The sequence below is a fragment of the Panthera tigris genome, chromosome A2 (assembly GCF_018350195.1).
Source record: "Panthera tigris isolate Pti1 chromosome A2, P.tigris_Pti1_mat1.1, whole genome shotgun sequence".
Classification (NCBI taxonomy): domain Eukaryota; kingdom Metazoa; phylum Chordata; class Mammalia; order Carnivora; family Felidae; genus Panthera; species Panthera tigris.
The window spans coordinates 144,436,283-144,454,153 of NC_056661.1; the positions used below are offsets into that span (position 1 = coordinate 144,436,283).

Genomic DNA, 17,871 nt, shown 5'->3' on the forward strand with positions numbered 1-17,871 from the left:
TTACATTTCTCTCTTCATGACTCATATTATACTCTCTAACTTAGCCTTGTTTTAATCATTCATCAGACTCAAGATTTGAGTTCACCTTCCATCAGTGTGTGGAAACAAACCCTAGTGGAAATCTTACCGGAAAATGTCCTTAGGATCTACTTTATTGACAATATAAAATATCAATACATTTTGTTGTATTGACTTATACAAGTCAGTATAAAGTTTTGCTGCTTACCAGCACCCTATGAGTTATTTCTTTTTTTTATTAAAAAAAATTTTTTTTTAACGTTTATTTATTTTTGAGACAGAGAGAGACAGAGCATGAATGGGGGAGGGTTAGAGAGAGAGGGAGACACAGAATCTGAAACAGGCTCCAGGCTCTGAGCCATCAGCACAGAGCCCGACGCGGGGCTGGAACTCCCGGACCATGAGATCATGACCTGAGCTGAAGTCGGATGCTCAACCGACTGAGCCACCCAGGCGCCCCCCTATGAGTTATTTCTGATGAGGGTACATATTTTCTTCCCTTTGTATCAATCCAGGCCTAGTAAACCATAGGAGGTATTTCAGGGCATTTAATTCTGGGAATGGGCTACCTAGGTGCTGGAAGACTGAAGGGGCAAAAAGTGGACATCGAGGTAATCCAGATACTAAGAACTACGGCTGGCAGCCACCACCCCTAGGGCTGGAGGAACAGAAGAGAAGACTCTCGGAGTTCAGAGGGGCCCCCACACAGCTGGTAGCTGGATCTCTGAGTGGGATGCCAGGCAGCTGGTGCTCACCCACCAGGGGAGAAGGGGCAGCTGGAGCTGGGAGATAGAGCTGCCCTCTTTGCTGGAACAACGTGGATAGGAATGAGAACTACAAGGAAATCCCCTCTCCCTCCCTCCTCCTAGTCCACACTTTTGCTTCCCCTTGGTAAAACCTAACAGGAAACTGGCAGGCAAGTCTGGTAAAGGTTGGCTGCTGACCCAGCCCAAAGCTGGGTAGACAGCACTTCAGCACAATAGAAGGGCTTGGGACTGAAAGACAAGAGATGAATAGCCATCACAGCCTTACGGGGAAACTACAGAAACCGTAATGCCTGGGTTTTGCTTTAGTAATTAAAATATGCAACCAATTATATACCCAAACATTTATTAAAGAGCAAATGATGACAGCTACTATTCATAGAGACTTGATGGACCCAAGTGCTGCCTTCAATGAGCTTACAGTATTAGTTTGACAATACTGCGAATACTCATCCGTAAGTCATTATGATGTCGTGTAGTGAGCTTTTTTTCTCACATATTATATAACAGCACTATTATTAACTGGATTCTTGGGCTGTTATTAATATTAATGAATATCTACAAATTTTGTCAACATATCAGAATGAAAAATACTATGTGATTGCAGTCATACAAAATTTTGTTACTTTCAGATGCTCCAAATTAAGAAGTTACTTTTACGCAAGGCAAGATGATTTCTAAACTTGATCTGTGCTGTTCTCTTGATTCTTAGCATAAGATAAGAATTTGATTTTTCTAGTGACAATTTGCTATAGTCTGTCACTTAAATTTCAAAAGGCTCAGTTTGGAAGGCTATCTTCTAGTTATTTGTTTTAAAAGTTTATTTTGGTAGAAGCCAAAGTATACACTCATGATAAAAAATCAAGTAGAAGGATTTATAATAAAAATCAATGGCCTTTGCCACACTCTTCCCTACCCCCTGAAAAGTCCTACTTTTCAGAGATGATTGACCATTTTTATATCTCTATAAAATATATAAAATAGTTAAATTTTGTTTATGATATTGTCAAACAATAAGCACTCTGTAACTGTAAATAATATGTCAGTACCACTTCTTGGTTTATCAGATGTGGGCATTTTTGATTTCCTTCTGTATAAGGATTACCTCAGTGTTCCCTGTGCTCCCCTCTAGTTTTGTTGGTTACATCGTCATCCTGAGTTCTTCCTTTCGCTCTTTTTTTTTTTTTTTTACCTTTATTTATTTATTTTTTTTTGAGAGCTAGAGTGAGAGTGAGACAAAGTGTGAGCGAGGGAGGGACAGAGAGAGAAAGAGACAGAATCTGAAGCAGGCTCCAGGCTCTGAGCAAGCAGTCAGCACAGAGCCTGATGCGGGGCTCAAACCTATGAACTATGAGATCATGACCTGAGCCGAAGTCGGACGCTCAACCGACTGAGCCACCCAGGCGCCCCTCTTTTTTTTTTTTTTTTTTGATAGAGTGTGAATAGGGGGGAGGCACAGAGAGAGAGAGAGAGAGAGAGAGAGAGGGAAAGAAAGAAAGAGAGAATCTTAAGCAGACTCCACACTCAGCACAGATCCCGATGGGGGGCTTGATCCCACGACCCTGGGATCATGACCTGAGTTGAAATCAAGAGTCCAACTGAGCCACTGAGGTGCCCCTTCCATTAGCTCTTAATAGCATCTCCTGACTCCCTCACTGCATGAAGAGGGGATGTCAGTGCTCCTAGCCATTCCTCCACTCCCCCACCCCTTCTTCCTCATTTCTCTCAGTTTTTTTTTTTTTAATTTTTTTTTTAATGTTTTTATTTATTTTTGAGACAGAGAGAGACAGAGCATAAGCAGGGGAGGGGCAGAGAGAGAGGGAGACACAGAATCCGAAGCAGGCTCCAGGCTCTGAGCTGTCAGCACAGAGCCCGACGCGGGGCTCGAACTCACGAACTGTGAGATCATGACCTGAGCTGAAATCGGACGCTTAACCGACTGAGCCACCCAGGCGCCCCTCATTTCTCTCAGTTTTATCTGTGCTTTTGCATGGTCATGGTTCATAACCCTTCCATTCTATTTTGTACTATATTTAGTTTTCTGCATTTTTACCTATAGTTGGAGTCTGAAAATGGAAAACAATCAACTGCCTACATGACTGTGGCTTCATTTTTTCTCCCTCTTTGGAGAGCACAGTGGTGTGGGAGGATATTTTTTTCAAGTCCGGTATCACCAGTGGGCTTTTTGAAAGAGAATATTCCTAGGAAGATCAAATGGATTCTTCTTGTCTTAAGCTCCACTTATTACTCAGAATTAAGCTACATTTTACCCGTGCTGCTCTTTTCACCTTGACTTTCTTGTGCAGTTTTTTTTTTTCCTGCTGTGTTGAGATTTTGATCCATTACTTTACATTCCCCCAAGAATCAAATTCTACTGTTAACTTTAGGCTTTCTTGAGAAAGGCTCTTCTGTCGAGCGAAATTTCTATCCTAGTTATGGAGTTTAGATTCTGGACATGTCCGAGAATATAGGTTGAACCTCTTGGTTTTACTCTGCCTGGTTTGGCCTGTGGACGCAGCCTGGCTCTGAGACTTTCCCTTCGGCAGTTCTTGGCAGTTTTTCTTTTGATATGATAATGCTATTGATTAGCCGAGTGGTTTCCTTTACGTTAAGTTATACCTCGATTGGATTTCCTGGCCTGCTCTTTATACTTTGATTTTTTTTAATATTCTACACTTAATCTTATCCATTGTGTGTGGATTAGGTTAAATTGAACTCTGTTGGACGTGTCATCCAAATTCTGGTAGCTTCCTAGGCGTTATTGACTTCAACTACCAGGGTGCTTGGAGACAGGCAAATCCGTTTTTCTGGGCCTTTTTCACTACCTTTCAGTCTCGCCCTTCCTGGCCCAGCATGGCAAGAGCAGGAACTCCTCTGTACCAGACCACTCCTTCCCAACCCCATGATGATCCAGCTACGAAAGAAAGAGGTTTTAGTAAACTTATTAAATGCAATGTTATTGTTTTGGGGAATGACTTTCTTGAGTGGAGTGTTGACTAATCTGCCGAACATCACTGGCCCCACATGTACCTTCATTTGGATGCGGTATCTAGAGTGACAAGTTGCTTTCACCTTGCTTCTCACATCTGTTTGGAGGAGTCACTGTAGGTTCATCTACTAGCTCTCCATTTTGTGCACTCTCATACAATTAGGCTGGAGTTGTGGGTTCTCTACTGTTTCCTTATGTCTAGGAGGACAGTATCTCAGTTGCCAGAGTTAGTATAATAAGGAAGGGCTTTTTAGATGCCCGACTCAAAATCTTGCACACAAGAAAACCATATTCTCAGAGCTGGATGTCTCATGTAAAGATAAACAAATTGAGGCCCAGTCCTTGCAAGACTAGTCAGGTATTGAGTCAAGAAGGGTATGACCATAAAGGGTATGAGGAATTCTGATGTCATCATCATAATTAATATTGAGCATTTATGTGCCTGAGCATTGTGTTTTTCACTTTATCTGGATGATATCGTTTAACCTCATATGCTTTGAGGACAGGAACTATCGTTTTCTTTTCACTTAAAAACAAATGTTGAAATTGAGGCTTACGGGTTAAGTAACTTATCCCAAGCGTCCTGGACAATCTGATAATAGTCTGTGCTGTTTTTAAACATTCTTACTATCTGTTTTCATTTATTAGCATTTCCTATCAGTTTTGCTGTCTGCAGAATCTGACTCCGCATGGATGAAAGTTAAAATGGTTTACTAGAAATGATGACCTCCAGCAGTGTGTGTGTGTGTGTGTGTGTGTGTGTGTGTGTGTGTGTGTGCGCGCGTGCGCGCGCCAGTCATATCTGGCTTTAAACATCCTATTTTATGTGTTATTTTATGAAAACATCGAAAGCATCATTTACAAGTATCCTTCTCTGGTTCAGAGAAGTCTGAAATACCTTTGCCTTTGCTTTTTACAGAGTGCTGAAAGAAATGGTTAGAGAGGCTGCAGGGTGGGATGGGGAGAGAGGTGGAAAGTGATGAGGCACTGGGCACAAGTGACAGGCCTGTGAAACAGACTGCCGTATTGATTTATGCCGCGGACCGCATTCTGCAGGAAAGAATGGAAATCCATTACACCAAGTGCATGGTGGACAAATCCCTTTGAAAGACAGTTAGATTGCCATCTAATCCCAAATCATTTAAAAACAATTTTGAAGAACCCAGAATTTAAAAATGACCTACGTAGTTTGTCTATCACTGTAGAACAGTGAAATGGATGGAAAAACAGTATTTTCATGGTGTTTTCCTCTCGTATATTGTGTTTAATTGTGCAACTTAAATAGTGTGTCCAAATTGCATTTTGATATGTGCAAATCTGGGAGATAGGATATAGTCCCTTGAATATTCTGAAATGCACCAAACTTAGGATATGGAAGAAACCTTACTAGATAGCTTTCTTTTTTTTTTAATTTTTTTTTTTAACGTTTATTTATTTTTGAGACAGAGAGAGACAGAGCATGAACAGGGGAGGGGCAGAGAGAGAGGGAGACACAGAATCCGAAACAGGCTCCAGGCTCTGAGCTGTCAGCACAGAGCCCGACGCGGGGCTCGAACTCACGGACCGTGAGATCGTGACCTGAGCCAAAGTCGGACGCTTAACTGACCGAGCCACCCAGGCGCCCCTAGATAGCTTTCTTTAAACAAGAAGAAAAGAAGAAGAAGAAGGAAAAGTAGGAGGAGGAGGAGGGGGAGGAAGAGGAGGAGGAGAAGAGGAAGAAAAGAAAAAAATTATTTCAACATAATTTTAGATTTTTAGAAAAGTTGCAAAAATAGTATAAAGATCTCTCATTACCCACATTTCCCAAATGTTAACATTTTACCTTTTTTAAAAAAATTTTTTTTTCTCTTATTAAATACATGCTATTTTACCAGGTATCTTCCAAAGCTCCATTTGAAGAAACAATCATGAAAGCATTATGCCACACAGAGATACAGGGCTGGGGAGATGACCTCAAGCAGAAAGAACGTGTGGAAAGCGGGGGGGTCAAATGATAATCAGTGATTCCTGACCTTTGTAGATTTGAGACATCATGTGGTTGTTTTATTTTGTAATTAAAGTGAATTTTATTTTGAAATAGAGAATACTCCTTGAGATAATTGAATAGTCCCAAAGTTAGGAATCAGAGTTAGAAGGATGAGTTGTTATATGTATAGTGGTGTGAGAGTGAGAGAAGGTAATAAAAAGAGCAAAAAAAAATTTTTTTTGGACACAACACAAGAACATTAAACAGAAATCAAGAGCCTCTCTGAAAGGCGAAGATCTGGTCATCATCTACATGGAACCAGTTGACCTGAAGAACAAAGACATAACAAGATGGGGCTTAAGAAAGCTCTCTGGAGGGGTAAGGGTAGGGGTAGGCCTCTAGGGAAAAGAAAGAAAGCAATCACTCAGAGAAACCAAGGATCTCAGAAGTCTTCAAAGAAGGAAAAGGAAAGTTTTACAATAGAGTAGAATAAAAATGATAGAAGAATTTTACTTGAATAGATAAGTATATTCTTCTTACTTATAGCCATAAGGGTTATAGCTGTCTGGCTGCCTTTCTTTTTTTTACTGGTAAACTCTAGATATGTAGTGCTGTATTTATTCTGTTGCATGCTGGTTGAATTCCAGATTGGGGGTGGGTGGCTGGGTGGGTTATACAAGTAGAGATTAAACACTCAGCTTGTCAGTAAGCATCAAAATTTAAAATATATATACTCTTGACTGAGAAATTTTACCTTTAAGAATTTTTTTTATTAAAATTATTTTTAAATTTTAATTCCAGTATAGTTAACATGCAGTGTTATATTAGTTTCAGGTGTACAATATAGTGATTTCACAATTCCATACATCACTCAGTGACTCTTAATTCCCTTCATGTATTCCCCCCATCCCCCTGCCTTCTGGTAACCATCTGTTTGTTCTCTATAGTTAAGAGTCTGTTTCTTGGTTTGTCTTTTTTTCTTTGTTCGCTTGTTTTGTTTCTTAAATTCCACATATGAGTGAAATCATAGCATTTGTCTTTGACTGACTTATTTCAGAGTATTGTACTCTTTTTAAATATTTTTTTTAAGTTGATTTCTTTATTTTGAGAGAGAGACAGTATGAGCGGGGTGGGGGGGGCAGAGAGAGGGGGAGAGAGAATCCCAAGCAGGTTCCGTGCTGTCAGTGCAGAGCCCGACGCAGGGCTTGATCCCACAAACCATGAGATCATGACCTGAACTGAAACCAAGAGTTGGACACTTCACCAACTGAGCCACTGAGGTGCCCCTGTATTCTTTTTTTTTTTTTTAAATCAAACAATATGCAAAGTTTTTTTTTTTTAAGATAATAACGGCTAGTTTTATTGTTCTGCTCTATGATGTCATTCATTTATCCTTCACACAGTAGTTACACTGATGTCAGGGATGATTTTTTTTTTTTTTTTTAATTGTGGAAAAATCTACATAACATAAAATGTACCCACCACCTTAACCACTTCGTAGTATACGGTTCGGTAGTGTCAAGTACGTTTATATTGCTGTGTAACCTCCAGAACTCTTTTCATCTTGCAAAACTGAAACTCTGTCCTGTGAGGCCGTCCCTCTGTTTTCCCTCCCCTCTCAACCGCTTGCAACCACCCTTCTGCTCTCTGTCTATGAATTTGGCTGCTTCAGAGACCTCATATAAGTGGAATCCATCATACAGGATTTGTCCTTTTGGACTGGCTTATTTCCCTTAGCGTGTCTTCAAGTTCATCTGTGTGGTAGCATGTGGCAGAACTTCTTTTCTTTTTTAACCTTTCTTGAGGTATAATTGACACATAGAGGGGAGAGCATAGTTTCCCCGTGTGCCCCCCTCCCCCCCCCGGCACAGCCTCCCCCAGTACCAACATCCTCCATACCAGAGAGGTGCACTTGTTCTAACAGGTCAGCCTACACTGCCACACCATTATCATCCCATAATTCACATTGTGGCTTACTGTTTGTGTTTTCGTTCTATGGGTTTGATAAATGCATAATGACATATTTTCTACCGTTTATAGTATCATACGCAGTAGTTTTACCACCCTACAGAATTTGTGCTCCGCCTTTTGATTCTTTCTTCCCCCTCATCCCTGGCAACCACTGCTGACTCTTTTACTGTCTCCATAGTTCTGCCTTTTCCAGACCTTTCATATAGTTGTAGTCATACAATATGTAGCCTTTTAACATTGACTTCTTTCACTTAGCTATGCATTTAAGGTTCCTCCATGTCTTTTCATAGCTTAATAGCTCATGTCTTTGTAATGCTGAATAATATTCCATTATCTGGATGTTCCACAGTTGATTTATTCATTCTGTTGAATGGATATCCACCTACTGAAGGATATTTCAGTTACTTCCCAGGTATAACAATTATGAATATGCTGTAAACATCTCTTAACAGTTTTTTTTTTTTTTGTGGACAGAAGTTTGTAACTTCTTTGGTAAATACCAAAGACCACAATTACTGGATTGTGTGTTAAGAATATATTTAGTTTTGTTATAAACTTCCAAGCGATCTCCCAAAGTGTCTATACCATTTTGCATTCCCCCCATTAATAAATAAGAATTGCTGTTGCTTCACATCCTAACCAGCATCTGGTAGTATTGGTGTTTTGGATTTTAGCCATTCCAGTAGATGTATATTATTATCTCACTGTTTTCATTTACAATCCCCTAATGACATGATCGGACATCTTTTCACATGCTTAATCTGCCATCTGTATAACTTTTTGGTGAGGTGTCTGTTCAGGTCTTTCGCCATTTTTTAATCAGGTGGTTCATTTTCTGATGGTTTAGTTTTAAGAGTTCTTTGTATGTTTTGGAAAATAGTCCTTTATCCAATGACTTTTACAGATAAATTCTCCTAGTCTGTGACTCGTGTTCTCATTATCTTCGTAGAAAGTTCTTTTCATAGAGCAGAAATTTTTAATGATGTCCAGCATCTCAATTATTTCTTTTGTGGATCAAGCATTTGATGTTGTCTGTAAAAAGTCATCACCATAGCAAAGGTCACTTAGCTTCTCTCCTATGTTATTTTCTAGGAGTCTTATAGTCTTCCATATTAATTTAGGTCTATGATCCATTTTGAGTTAATTTTTGGAAGGGTGTAAAGTCTGTGGAGAGTCACTTTTGACATGTGATGCCCAGTTGTTCTAGCACCATTTGTTGAGGAGACTCTTTTGGCTCCGTTGTATTGCCTTTGCTTGTTTGTCAAAGATCAGTTGACTGTATTTATGGGGATCTATTTCTGGTCTCTCTATTCTGTTCCATTGATTTGTTTGTTCTTTCACTAATTCCATATTGCTTTGATTACTGTAGCTTTAATAAGTCTTGAAACAGAGTAGTATCAGTCTTCCAGCTTTGTTCTTCTTCAGTGTCATGTTTGCTATTCTGGGTCTTTTACCTTTCCACATAAACTTGAGAGTCAGTTTTGATATTCATAAAATAACTTGCTGGGATTCCAGTTGGGATTGCATTGAATCCATGGGTCGATTTAGGACATCTTGACAGTATTGAATCTTCCTATCCATGAACATGGAATCTGTTTCTGTTATTTAGTTCTTCTTTGATTTCCTTCATCAGAGTTTGTAGTTTTCCTCAAATAGATTGTGCCCATATTTTGTTAGATATATACCTAAGTATTCTGGGTTTTGTTTATTGGTTTTTTTGGTTTTTTGTTCACCTGCTAATGTAAATGGCAACGTGTTTTAAATTCAAATTCTATTTGTTTATTGGTATATAGGAAAGCAATTGACTTTTGTATATGAACATATGTATGTTTGCTTCAAAAAAATTTTTAAGGATAACGCACTTCTGTAAGTTGAGGGGGAAGAGGGGACAGATTAAAATTGCCATAGAAGTACAAACCTTTATGTTACTACTTTATAGATTACTGCATCATGGGGAACCTGGGTGGCTGAGTCGGTTGAGTGTTGGACTCTTGATTTTAGCTCAGGTCATGATCTCACAGTTCGTGAGATAAAGCTTCATGTCAGGCCCTGTGCTGATAGTGCAGAGCCTGCTTGAGATTCTCTCTCTCTCCTTCTCTGCCCCTCCCCTGCTCTGTCTCTCTCTCTCTCTCTCTCTCTCAAAATAAATAAACTTAAAAAATTACTTTATCATATCAAGATTTATAAGAAGCACAGTTTTATAAGCAGAAAGACCATTTTAAGTGATTTATTTTTGGGAAAAATAAAGCTTAACTTCCATTTGTCTGAAATACAAAGAAAATGTTAAGTATTCATTTACTTCCTGTTTTTTTTTTTTAAGTTTATTTTGAGAGAGAAAACGAGAGAGAGTGCGCATGCGCGCACATGCAAATGGGGGAGAGGCAGAGAGAGAGGGAGAGAGAATCCCAAGCAGGTGCCATGTTATCAGCACAAGCCCGACACAGGGCTTGATCCCACAAACCAAACCATGAGATGATGACCTGAGCTGAAATCAACAGTTGGATGCTTCACCAAATGAGCCACCCACATGCCCCACTTACTAAGTGTTTTTATGTCTACAATTTCAAATGAGAGTCATCAAGATCTTTAAAGTATCTTTTTATTGTTCTTTAAAGTATCTTTTTATTATTATATGTGATATCAAGAGTACTTACGGTTTTGTGACCTGAGGGATAAAATTAGCACCGTGAATTTCTATCAGAATGGTTTTACATCAGGGAAACATTCTACCATTTTTAGGTCATATTTGAATGGTGCTTTCCATTTCCTACGACTTGGTGTGGTGAGGTATGTAGTGAAATTGTAGCCTTCCTCTGCTCTTGAGGAAAATATTGCTTAGTATAAGCATTGTGTTATATTACACACTGAATTCTGTTCTTTGCCTTTTCTTCTGACAGTAAATCTTCATGGAGGAACACGGAGTGACCCAAACTGAACACATGGCTACCATAGAAGCCCATGCAGTTGCCCAACAAGTACAGCAGGTCCATGTGGCCACCTACACTGAGCACAGTATGCTGAGTGCTGATGAAGACTCTCCTTCTTCTCCTGAGGACACCTCTTACGATGATTCAGACATACTCAACTCCACAGCGGCTGATGAGGTCACCGCTCATCTGGCTGCTGCAGGTAATGTTGTTTGGATCAGATGCTCTTTATTTTTCGCTTACCTCTGGTATTGTGCATATCTGAAAGGGCCTAGGATGCAGGCACTCTCACATACGTCTCCATATCATACCTTCATGATTTTTTCTTTTAAACCTTGCATTTACAACTTGTGCTTGTGTTATACTGAGACTGAAGCTTTAGAATCATATACTATTAACGATATGACTGTTTTTGTTTTTTCATCCATTCCAGCAATCTTTTGACTTTTTAACTAAAGCACTTAGTCCATTTACATTGAATGTAGTCACTGGTATATTTCGATTTAAATTTACCATGTTTATTGTATGCTTTCTCTTCATCCCACTTATTCTTTGTTTATATTTCCTTCATGTTTTGGAGGGACTGGAAAATTTTTAATTTTTTTTCTTGTCAGTTTGGAAGTTATACATATTTTTATGATGAGTGGTACCCCTAGAAATTATAATACATCTTTAACTTATTTCGAAGTCTTCTGTAACTGGTACTTTTGTCCTCTTAGGGATAATGCAATTTTCTTGGAACACTCGGATTTTATTCCCCTGATCCTGACCTATATGCTCTTGTTGTTCTGTGTATTGATTCTTTGTATATTTTAAGCCATACAAGACATTATTTTTTGTTTTATCCATTGTTAGTGTTCGTTTTTTAAAAATTTTTAAGGTTTTATTTATTTGAGAGAGAGACAGAGATAGACTATGAGTGGGGGAGGGACAGAGAGAGAGGGAAACACAGAATCTAAAGCAGGCTTCTGGCTCTGAGCTGTCAGCACAGAGCCCGACATGGGGCTCGAACTCATGGACCGTGAGATCATGACCTGAGCCAAAGCCGGATGCCTAACCAACTGAGCCACCCAGGCGCCCCTCTCAGTTTTTATTTGTCTGAGAATGTTCTTATTTAACCTTCCATCTTGAAGGATGTTCTTACTGGGTATAGAATTCTACGTTGGTACTTATCCCCCTCCCCCCCATATTTAAGAAACTCTTTCCACTGTCCTGGCTTCCATCCTTGCTTTTTGGAATTCAACTCCTTTATTCTAACAGCTGCTCCTTTGAAGGTTATCTCCCACACAGACCCCACCTCCGACTGTTCTTAAGATCTTCTCTGTCTTTTGTTTTGTTTTGTTTTGGTTTGGTTTTCCTGTGTTCAGTTTTTGTGCTATATCTGGCTCTGGACTTCTCATTTAATTGTTTAGGATTCTTTGAACATCTTGAATCTGTGTATTGATGTCTTTCATCAGTTCCAGAAAATCTTAGTCACTGTAGAGTTTGCTTCAAGTTTTGCCTTTGCTCCATTCCATCTCTTCCTTCTATGACTCCAATTAAATATGTTAGTTTTTCTCATCGAGTCCTTTATGTCTCTCACCTTCTATTCTGTATTACTATCATTTTGTCTCTTTATGCTTCAGTCTCTGGACTGGGTTTCTTCAAACTCTCTTCCAGTTTATTAATTTTTCTCTTCAACTGTGTCTAAGGTGCTTTTAAATCTGTCCACTGAGATCACTGAGAAAGCTAATTTTAGTAATATAGTTTTTTTTCTTGTTTTAGAATTTCTAGTAGGTTTTTTTCTCCCCAAAGTTGTACTATTATAGTTTCTAGTTGTAGTAGAAAAAAAAGTTTTTTTATTCTCTGTGAGTGAAGTAAGCATCATGATTTTATAGTATATTTGGTAATTCTACTCTCTGAAGTGCCCGTGAGTCTTTTTCTGTTATATGCTGTTAGTGCTATTTCTTGTTTACATTAGTTTTTCTCTTTATGTATTGGTTATATTTAAATGAATGCCGGATGGTGTGTTTGGAAATTTACTTTTAGAAATAATTTGGGGTCTAGAATAATATTATTGTCCTCTAGAGAGGATTTTTCTTTGCTTCTGCCAGATGCCTGAGGACACTAGAAATCCTGGATTATCTTAATCCAATTTAAGGTTTTGAGATGTTCTGGGCCACTAAATGACTTAAAGCTGGGCTATATTTTGTACCATTCTCTTTGCTATTTACATTGTATGTTAAGCACTATGTGGAAGACTCCATGTAAGCCATGCCTGGATGGGTTTGATACTGTATAAAGAACATTGATCTTATAAGATATTTAGGGAAAGCTGAACAGTAAATCAATTATCGGGAATAGCCAACATATTTCATCTTTTTAGTATTTGCTATGTTTAAAGAGAAGAAGACAAGTGTAATGAAAAACGATCTAATTACCATCAGTTATTATCCACTGTGTATTTCTGGAATTGTGATTTTAAAATAAAACTTAGTGGCAGGAACACATGAAATGTTTGCAAAATATATTTTTGAAATTTTTATACTTCCCAGAAGAGGGCATCCTAACATAATGAATCCAGGTCAACTTCTTCCCTAGGAAGGAAGATGCTTTTGAGACAGAGTTTTGCTACATTACTGTATGTGCTGAATTGTCATAGTGTTAAAATTAGGAAAGGAGTCTAATCTAACACTTTCATGTGGCAAATGCGGAAACTGAGGCCTAGCTGGTAGAGATGATATACCATTTAACCATTCAGCAGTTATTGAGGAATTACTGTATACTCTCTGTCACTATGTATAGCTGCTACAAACAAGACAGGCAGGAGCTTGCTCTTACAGTAGCTTACAGACCAGTGGTGGAGAGAAGGGTACAAATAATAAAGTAAAATAAAAAGCACTGAGGACTCTGGAGGAAGTAATGAAGTAAGGTGAACGGAGAGGGAAGGGAAGCAGGTTGCTGCTTTTCTAATCCTATTCTTTTCTCTCCCTCCACTGAGGTAACCGCTATTCTAAATTTGATCTTGCTCATTCTCATGCATTTCTTTTATACTTCTGCTGTACACCTATGTGTCAATAAATAATACTGAACCTGGTTTGACATGTGTTAAATTTTATATAAATGATATCATTTCTTATTTTTTTTAATTTTTTTTTTTAACGTTTTATTTATTTTTGAGACAGGGAGAGACAGAGCAGGAACAGGGGAGGGGCAGAGAGAGGGAGACACAGAATCTGAAACAGGCTCCGGGCTCTGAGCGGTCAGCACAGAGCCCGACGCGGGGCTCGAACTCACGGACCGCGAGATCATGACCTGAGCCGAAGTCGGCCGCTTAACCGACTGAGCCACCCAGGCGCCCCTAAATGATACCATTTCTAATCCTCTCTCTGTGTAACATTGTTTATTCAGTTTTTTTTTTTTTTTGAGATTCTATTCATATTGATAATGTGGCAGTTTTATTTTAACTGTTATTTGGTATTCCATTCATCATCTAAATACGTCATATATCATTATAACATTTAGGTTGTATAAGTTTTTGCTATTACAATAGCTGCAGATGAAAATTATTTTGTGTTTTCTTGTACAAATTGTGAGAGTTTCTTTTGGCATTGGTTTTCAAACTCTCGACAGTTCCCACAGTGATACATTTTACATTGTGATCTAGGAGAAATGAATGCACATATAACTGAGTAAGTTTCTCATGGAGTAACACCCCTCTGCAAGTGACATGCTCTCTGATATGTTCTGGAATCTTTCACTTCATTCCATTTTATTTTAAAAAACACAAAATACAAAAAAAACACAAAAAACCGAAATTACTCATGAACCACCAAAGAACAGAAACCTGCAGCTTGAAAACAATGCTGAAGGGTATACCCAAGAGGAGAATTAGAGGGCAAAGATGGGCACAGTTTCAACTTTACTAAATGTTCCAAATGTCTTTCCGGATCGTTGTATGAACTTACATTCCCACAAACAATGTGCCTTTTGCTTCCAATCCATACCAGATTTGGTATTGCCAATCGTTTTTTGGTTTTGCCAGTTGGATGAATATGAAATATCTCGCTGTTGGTTGAATTTACTTGTGTCTGAGCAAGAGGCTCCAGACAGTGTAGAAAGACAAGATAGAGCACCATTTCAGATCTTTTTTGACTATTCACTTTTCTTCTTGTGCACATTTCCTATTTATGCCTTTGTCCATTTGGGTTATCGTTTTTTTTTCCTATTGATTTGTAAGAGTTATTGACATAAATTTAATACTGTTCTTCTCTTGATAATATGCATTGCATTTATTATCTTCTCCCAATTTGTTGACCACTCCTTTCCCTCAGTTTTTATTATTTCTTTTTGTCCATAAAGGTTTTAATTTATATTATTGTGAAATTTATCAGCTTATCCTTTTGGAGTCTTATTTAAGGAATTCTTAACCCTGAGTTTATAAATGCTCTACAACAGTGTATTATGGAAGTTATGAAGATTTTTACTATGTTGGGTTTTTAAAAATTTTTTTCTGATGTTTATTTATTTTTGAGGGGGGTGAGAGAGAGCACGCACGTGCACGCACACAAGACGGGGCGGGGCAGAGAGACGGGTAGACACAGAATGTGAAGCAGTATCCAAGCTCAGAACTGTCAGCACAGAGCCTGATGCAGGGCTTGAAACCACGAACCATGAGATCATGACCTGAGCCAAAATCAAGAGACATTCAACTGACTGAGCCATCCAGGCACCCCTGTCCCAGTACCCTTTTTTTTTTTTTAATCTTTTAAAATGTTTATTTATTTTTGAGAGAAGGACAGTGTGTTAGCAGGGGAGGAGCAGAGAGAGGGAGACACAGAATCCGCAGCAGGTGCCAGGCTCTGAGCTGTCAGCACAGAGCCCGGTGCGGGGCTCGAACCCATGAACCACGAGATCATGACCTGAGCTGAAGTCAGACGCTTAACCGACTGAGCCACGCAGGTACACCCCAGTACCATATTTTTAATAATTCATCCTTTTCCCACTTTGGTCTTCTGACACAAGATGTGTGTGAACTCTTCATTAAGTTGCATTGGTTTATTTGTCTAGCCTTCAGGCAGTTCTACACTGTCTTAATGACTATTGCTTTATAGTAACTACTTTATAGTAACTACTGATATTTGATAGGAGTGCACCTTTTAAAATTCTTAAAATTCTTCACAGTTATTCTGGCCGTTCTTGGCCTTTTGCATTTCCATTTAAATTTTAAGATCAATTTATCAATTTCCACAAAAACCCATACTGGGACTTTTATTTGAATTGTATTGAATTCATAAATTAATTAAGCATCTTTATTCTTAATAGCCTAAAACTTGAAATTCCCTGAGTGTCTATCAGTAGGGTAATGGATTAACTATGACTTATTCATACTATGGAATATTACTCATCAATAAAAAGGAACAAACTACTAATACATGTAACAGTGTGGATGAACCTCAAAGACATTATTCTAAGTGAAAGAAACCTTACACAAAAAAGTATATTCTGTATGATTTCTATTTATTTGAAGTTCTAGAATAGGCAGAATTAATATAGGATGATAAAAATCAGAATTGTAGGTACTTTTTGGGAGATTGGATAGGAACTGACTGGGAGGGGACATAAGAGAACTTTGTGTAGCAGTGGTATTATCTATCTTGATAGATTAGTTATCATAGGTGTGTACATTTTTCAGAATTGATTGAAGTTACACTTAAGATTTTTACATTGCAGTATATGTAAATTTTACCTCAAAAGAAAAAATTACAAACAAATATAGAACTCTAGCCCATGATTTTCCTACTGAATACTTAGGAGAACCATACATGCATCAGAATTTAAAAAATGATATGGGTAGAGAGATGGATGGGGGCACCTGGCTGTCTCATGCTCAGTCAGTAGAGCATGCAACTCTTGATCTGGAGGCTTGTGAGTTCAAGCCCCATGTTGGGTGTAGAGATTACTTAAAAATAAAACAGTCTTTAAAAAACTTTAAAAAAAAAAGATGGATAGATGCAGATAGTAAAATATTAATAGTAGAGTGTAAGTGGAAGATATATGAATATTTGCCATAAAAATCTTTCAACTTTGCTCTGTATTTGAAAGTTTTAGTAATAAAATGTTGGACTCCTACAACTCAATAGAATAAAAACAAATAACCTGATTAAAAATGGACAGGGGCGCCTGGGTGGCTCAGTTGGTTAAACAACCAACTTCAGCTCAGTTTGTGAGTTTGAGCCCCGTGTCAGGCTCTGGGCTGACAGCTCTGAGCCTGGAGCCTACTTCAGATTCTGTGTCTCCCCCTCTCTCTACCCCTCCCCTGTTCACGCTCTGTGTCTCTCTGTCTCTCAATAATAAAACGTTAAAAAAAATTTTTTTTAAATGGACAAAGGACTGAAATAGACATCTCTCTAAAGAAGATGTACAAATGGTCAACAGGCCCATGAAAAGATGCTCAACATTACTAATCATCAAGGAGATGCAAATTGAAACCACATGAGATGTTACCTAACACCTGTAAGGATGGCTCTTATAAAAAAAAAGGCGGGGAGGGGGGGCTGGGTGGCTCAGTCAGTTAAGCATTTGACTCTTGATTTTGGCTCAGGACATGATCTCATGGTTCATGAGATTAAGTCCCCCATTGGGCTCTGTGCTGTCAACACAGATTCTCTCTCTCTCTCTCTCTCTCTCTCTCTGCCCCTCTCCCTCTTGTGCTGTCATAAATAAGCATTTAAAAAAAAAACAACAACAAAAAACAGAAGATAAATATTAGCAAGGATATGGAGAAATTGGAACCTTGTATGCTGTTGGTGGGAATGTAAAATGGTACAGCCTCTGTGGAAAACAGTATGAAGTTTCTGCAAAAAATTAAAAATAGAACTGCCCTATGATCCAGCAGTTCCACCTCTGGATATCTATTTGGAAGAATTGAAATTAGGACCTCGTAGAGTTATTTGCATTCCCGTGTTCATTATTCACAATAGCTAAGTTGTGGAAGCAATTCAGATGTTCACTGATAGATGAATGGCTAAAGAAAATGTGTATATCTGGAAGGGGATATCTTTTTAAATGTTTTTTTTTTTTTAATTTTTTTAATTTTGAAAGAGAGAGTGTGTGTGCAAACAGGTGAGGGAGGGAGGAAGGGAAGAAGGGAGAGGGAGAGAGAGAGAATATCCCAAGCAGGTTCCGTGCTGGCAGAGCATAGCCGACAGGGGGCTCTCATGAACTGTAAGATCATAACCTGAGCCAAAATCAAGA

General features: G+C 38.5%; 1 protein-coding gene across 6 annotated transcripts in view; it reads left to right on the plus strand.

Annotated features, from left to right (window-relative positions):
* NRF1 (nuclear respiratory factor 1) overlaps positions 1-17,871 on the plus strand; it is a 144,016-nt gene that overhangs the window by 39,780 nt on the left and 86,365 nt on the right. For all 6 annotated transcript variants that reach the window (XR_006212616.1, XM_042972093.1, XM_042972104.1 and 3 more), the window contains exon 2: positions 10,606-10,837. Coding sequence is in view for 5 of the 6 variants with exons in the window: in XM_042972093.1 (XP_042828027.1) it covers positions 10,615-10,837 (223 nt within the window). In the remaining variant the exon portion in view is untranslated. The remainder of the gene's footprint in view (positions 1-10,605; positions 10,838-17,871) is intronic.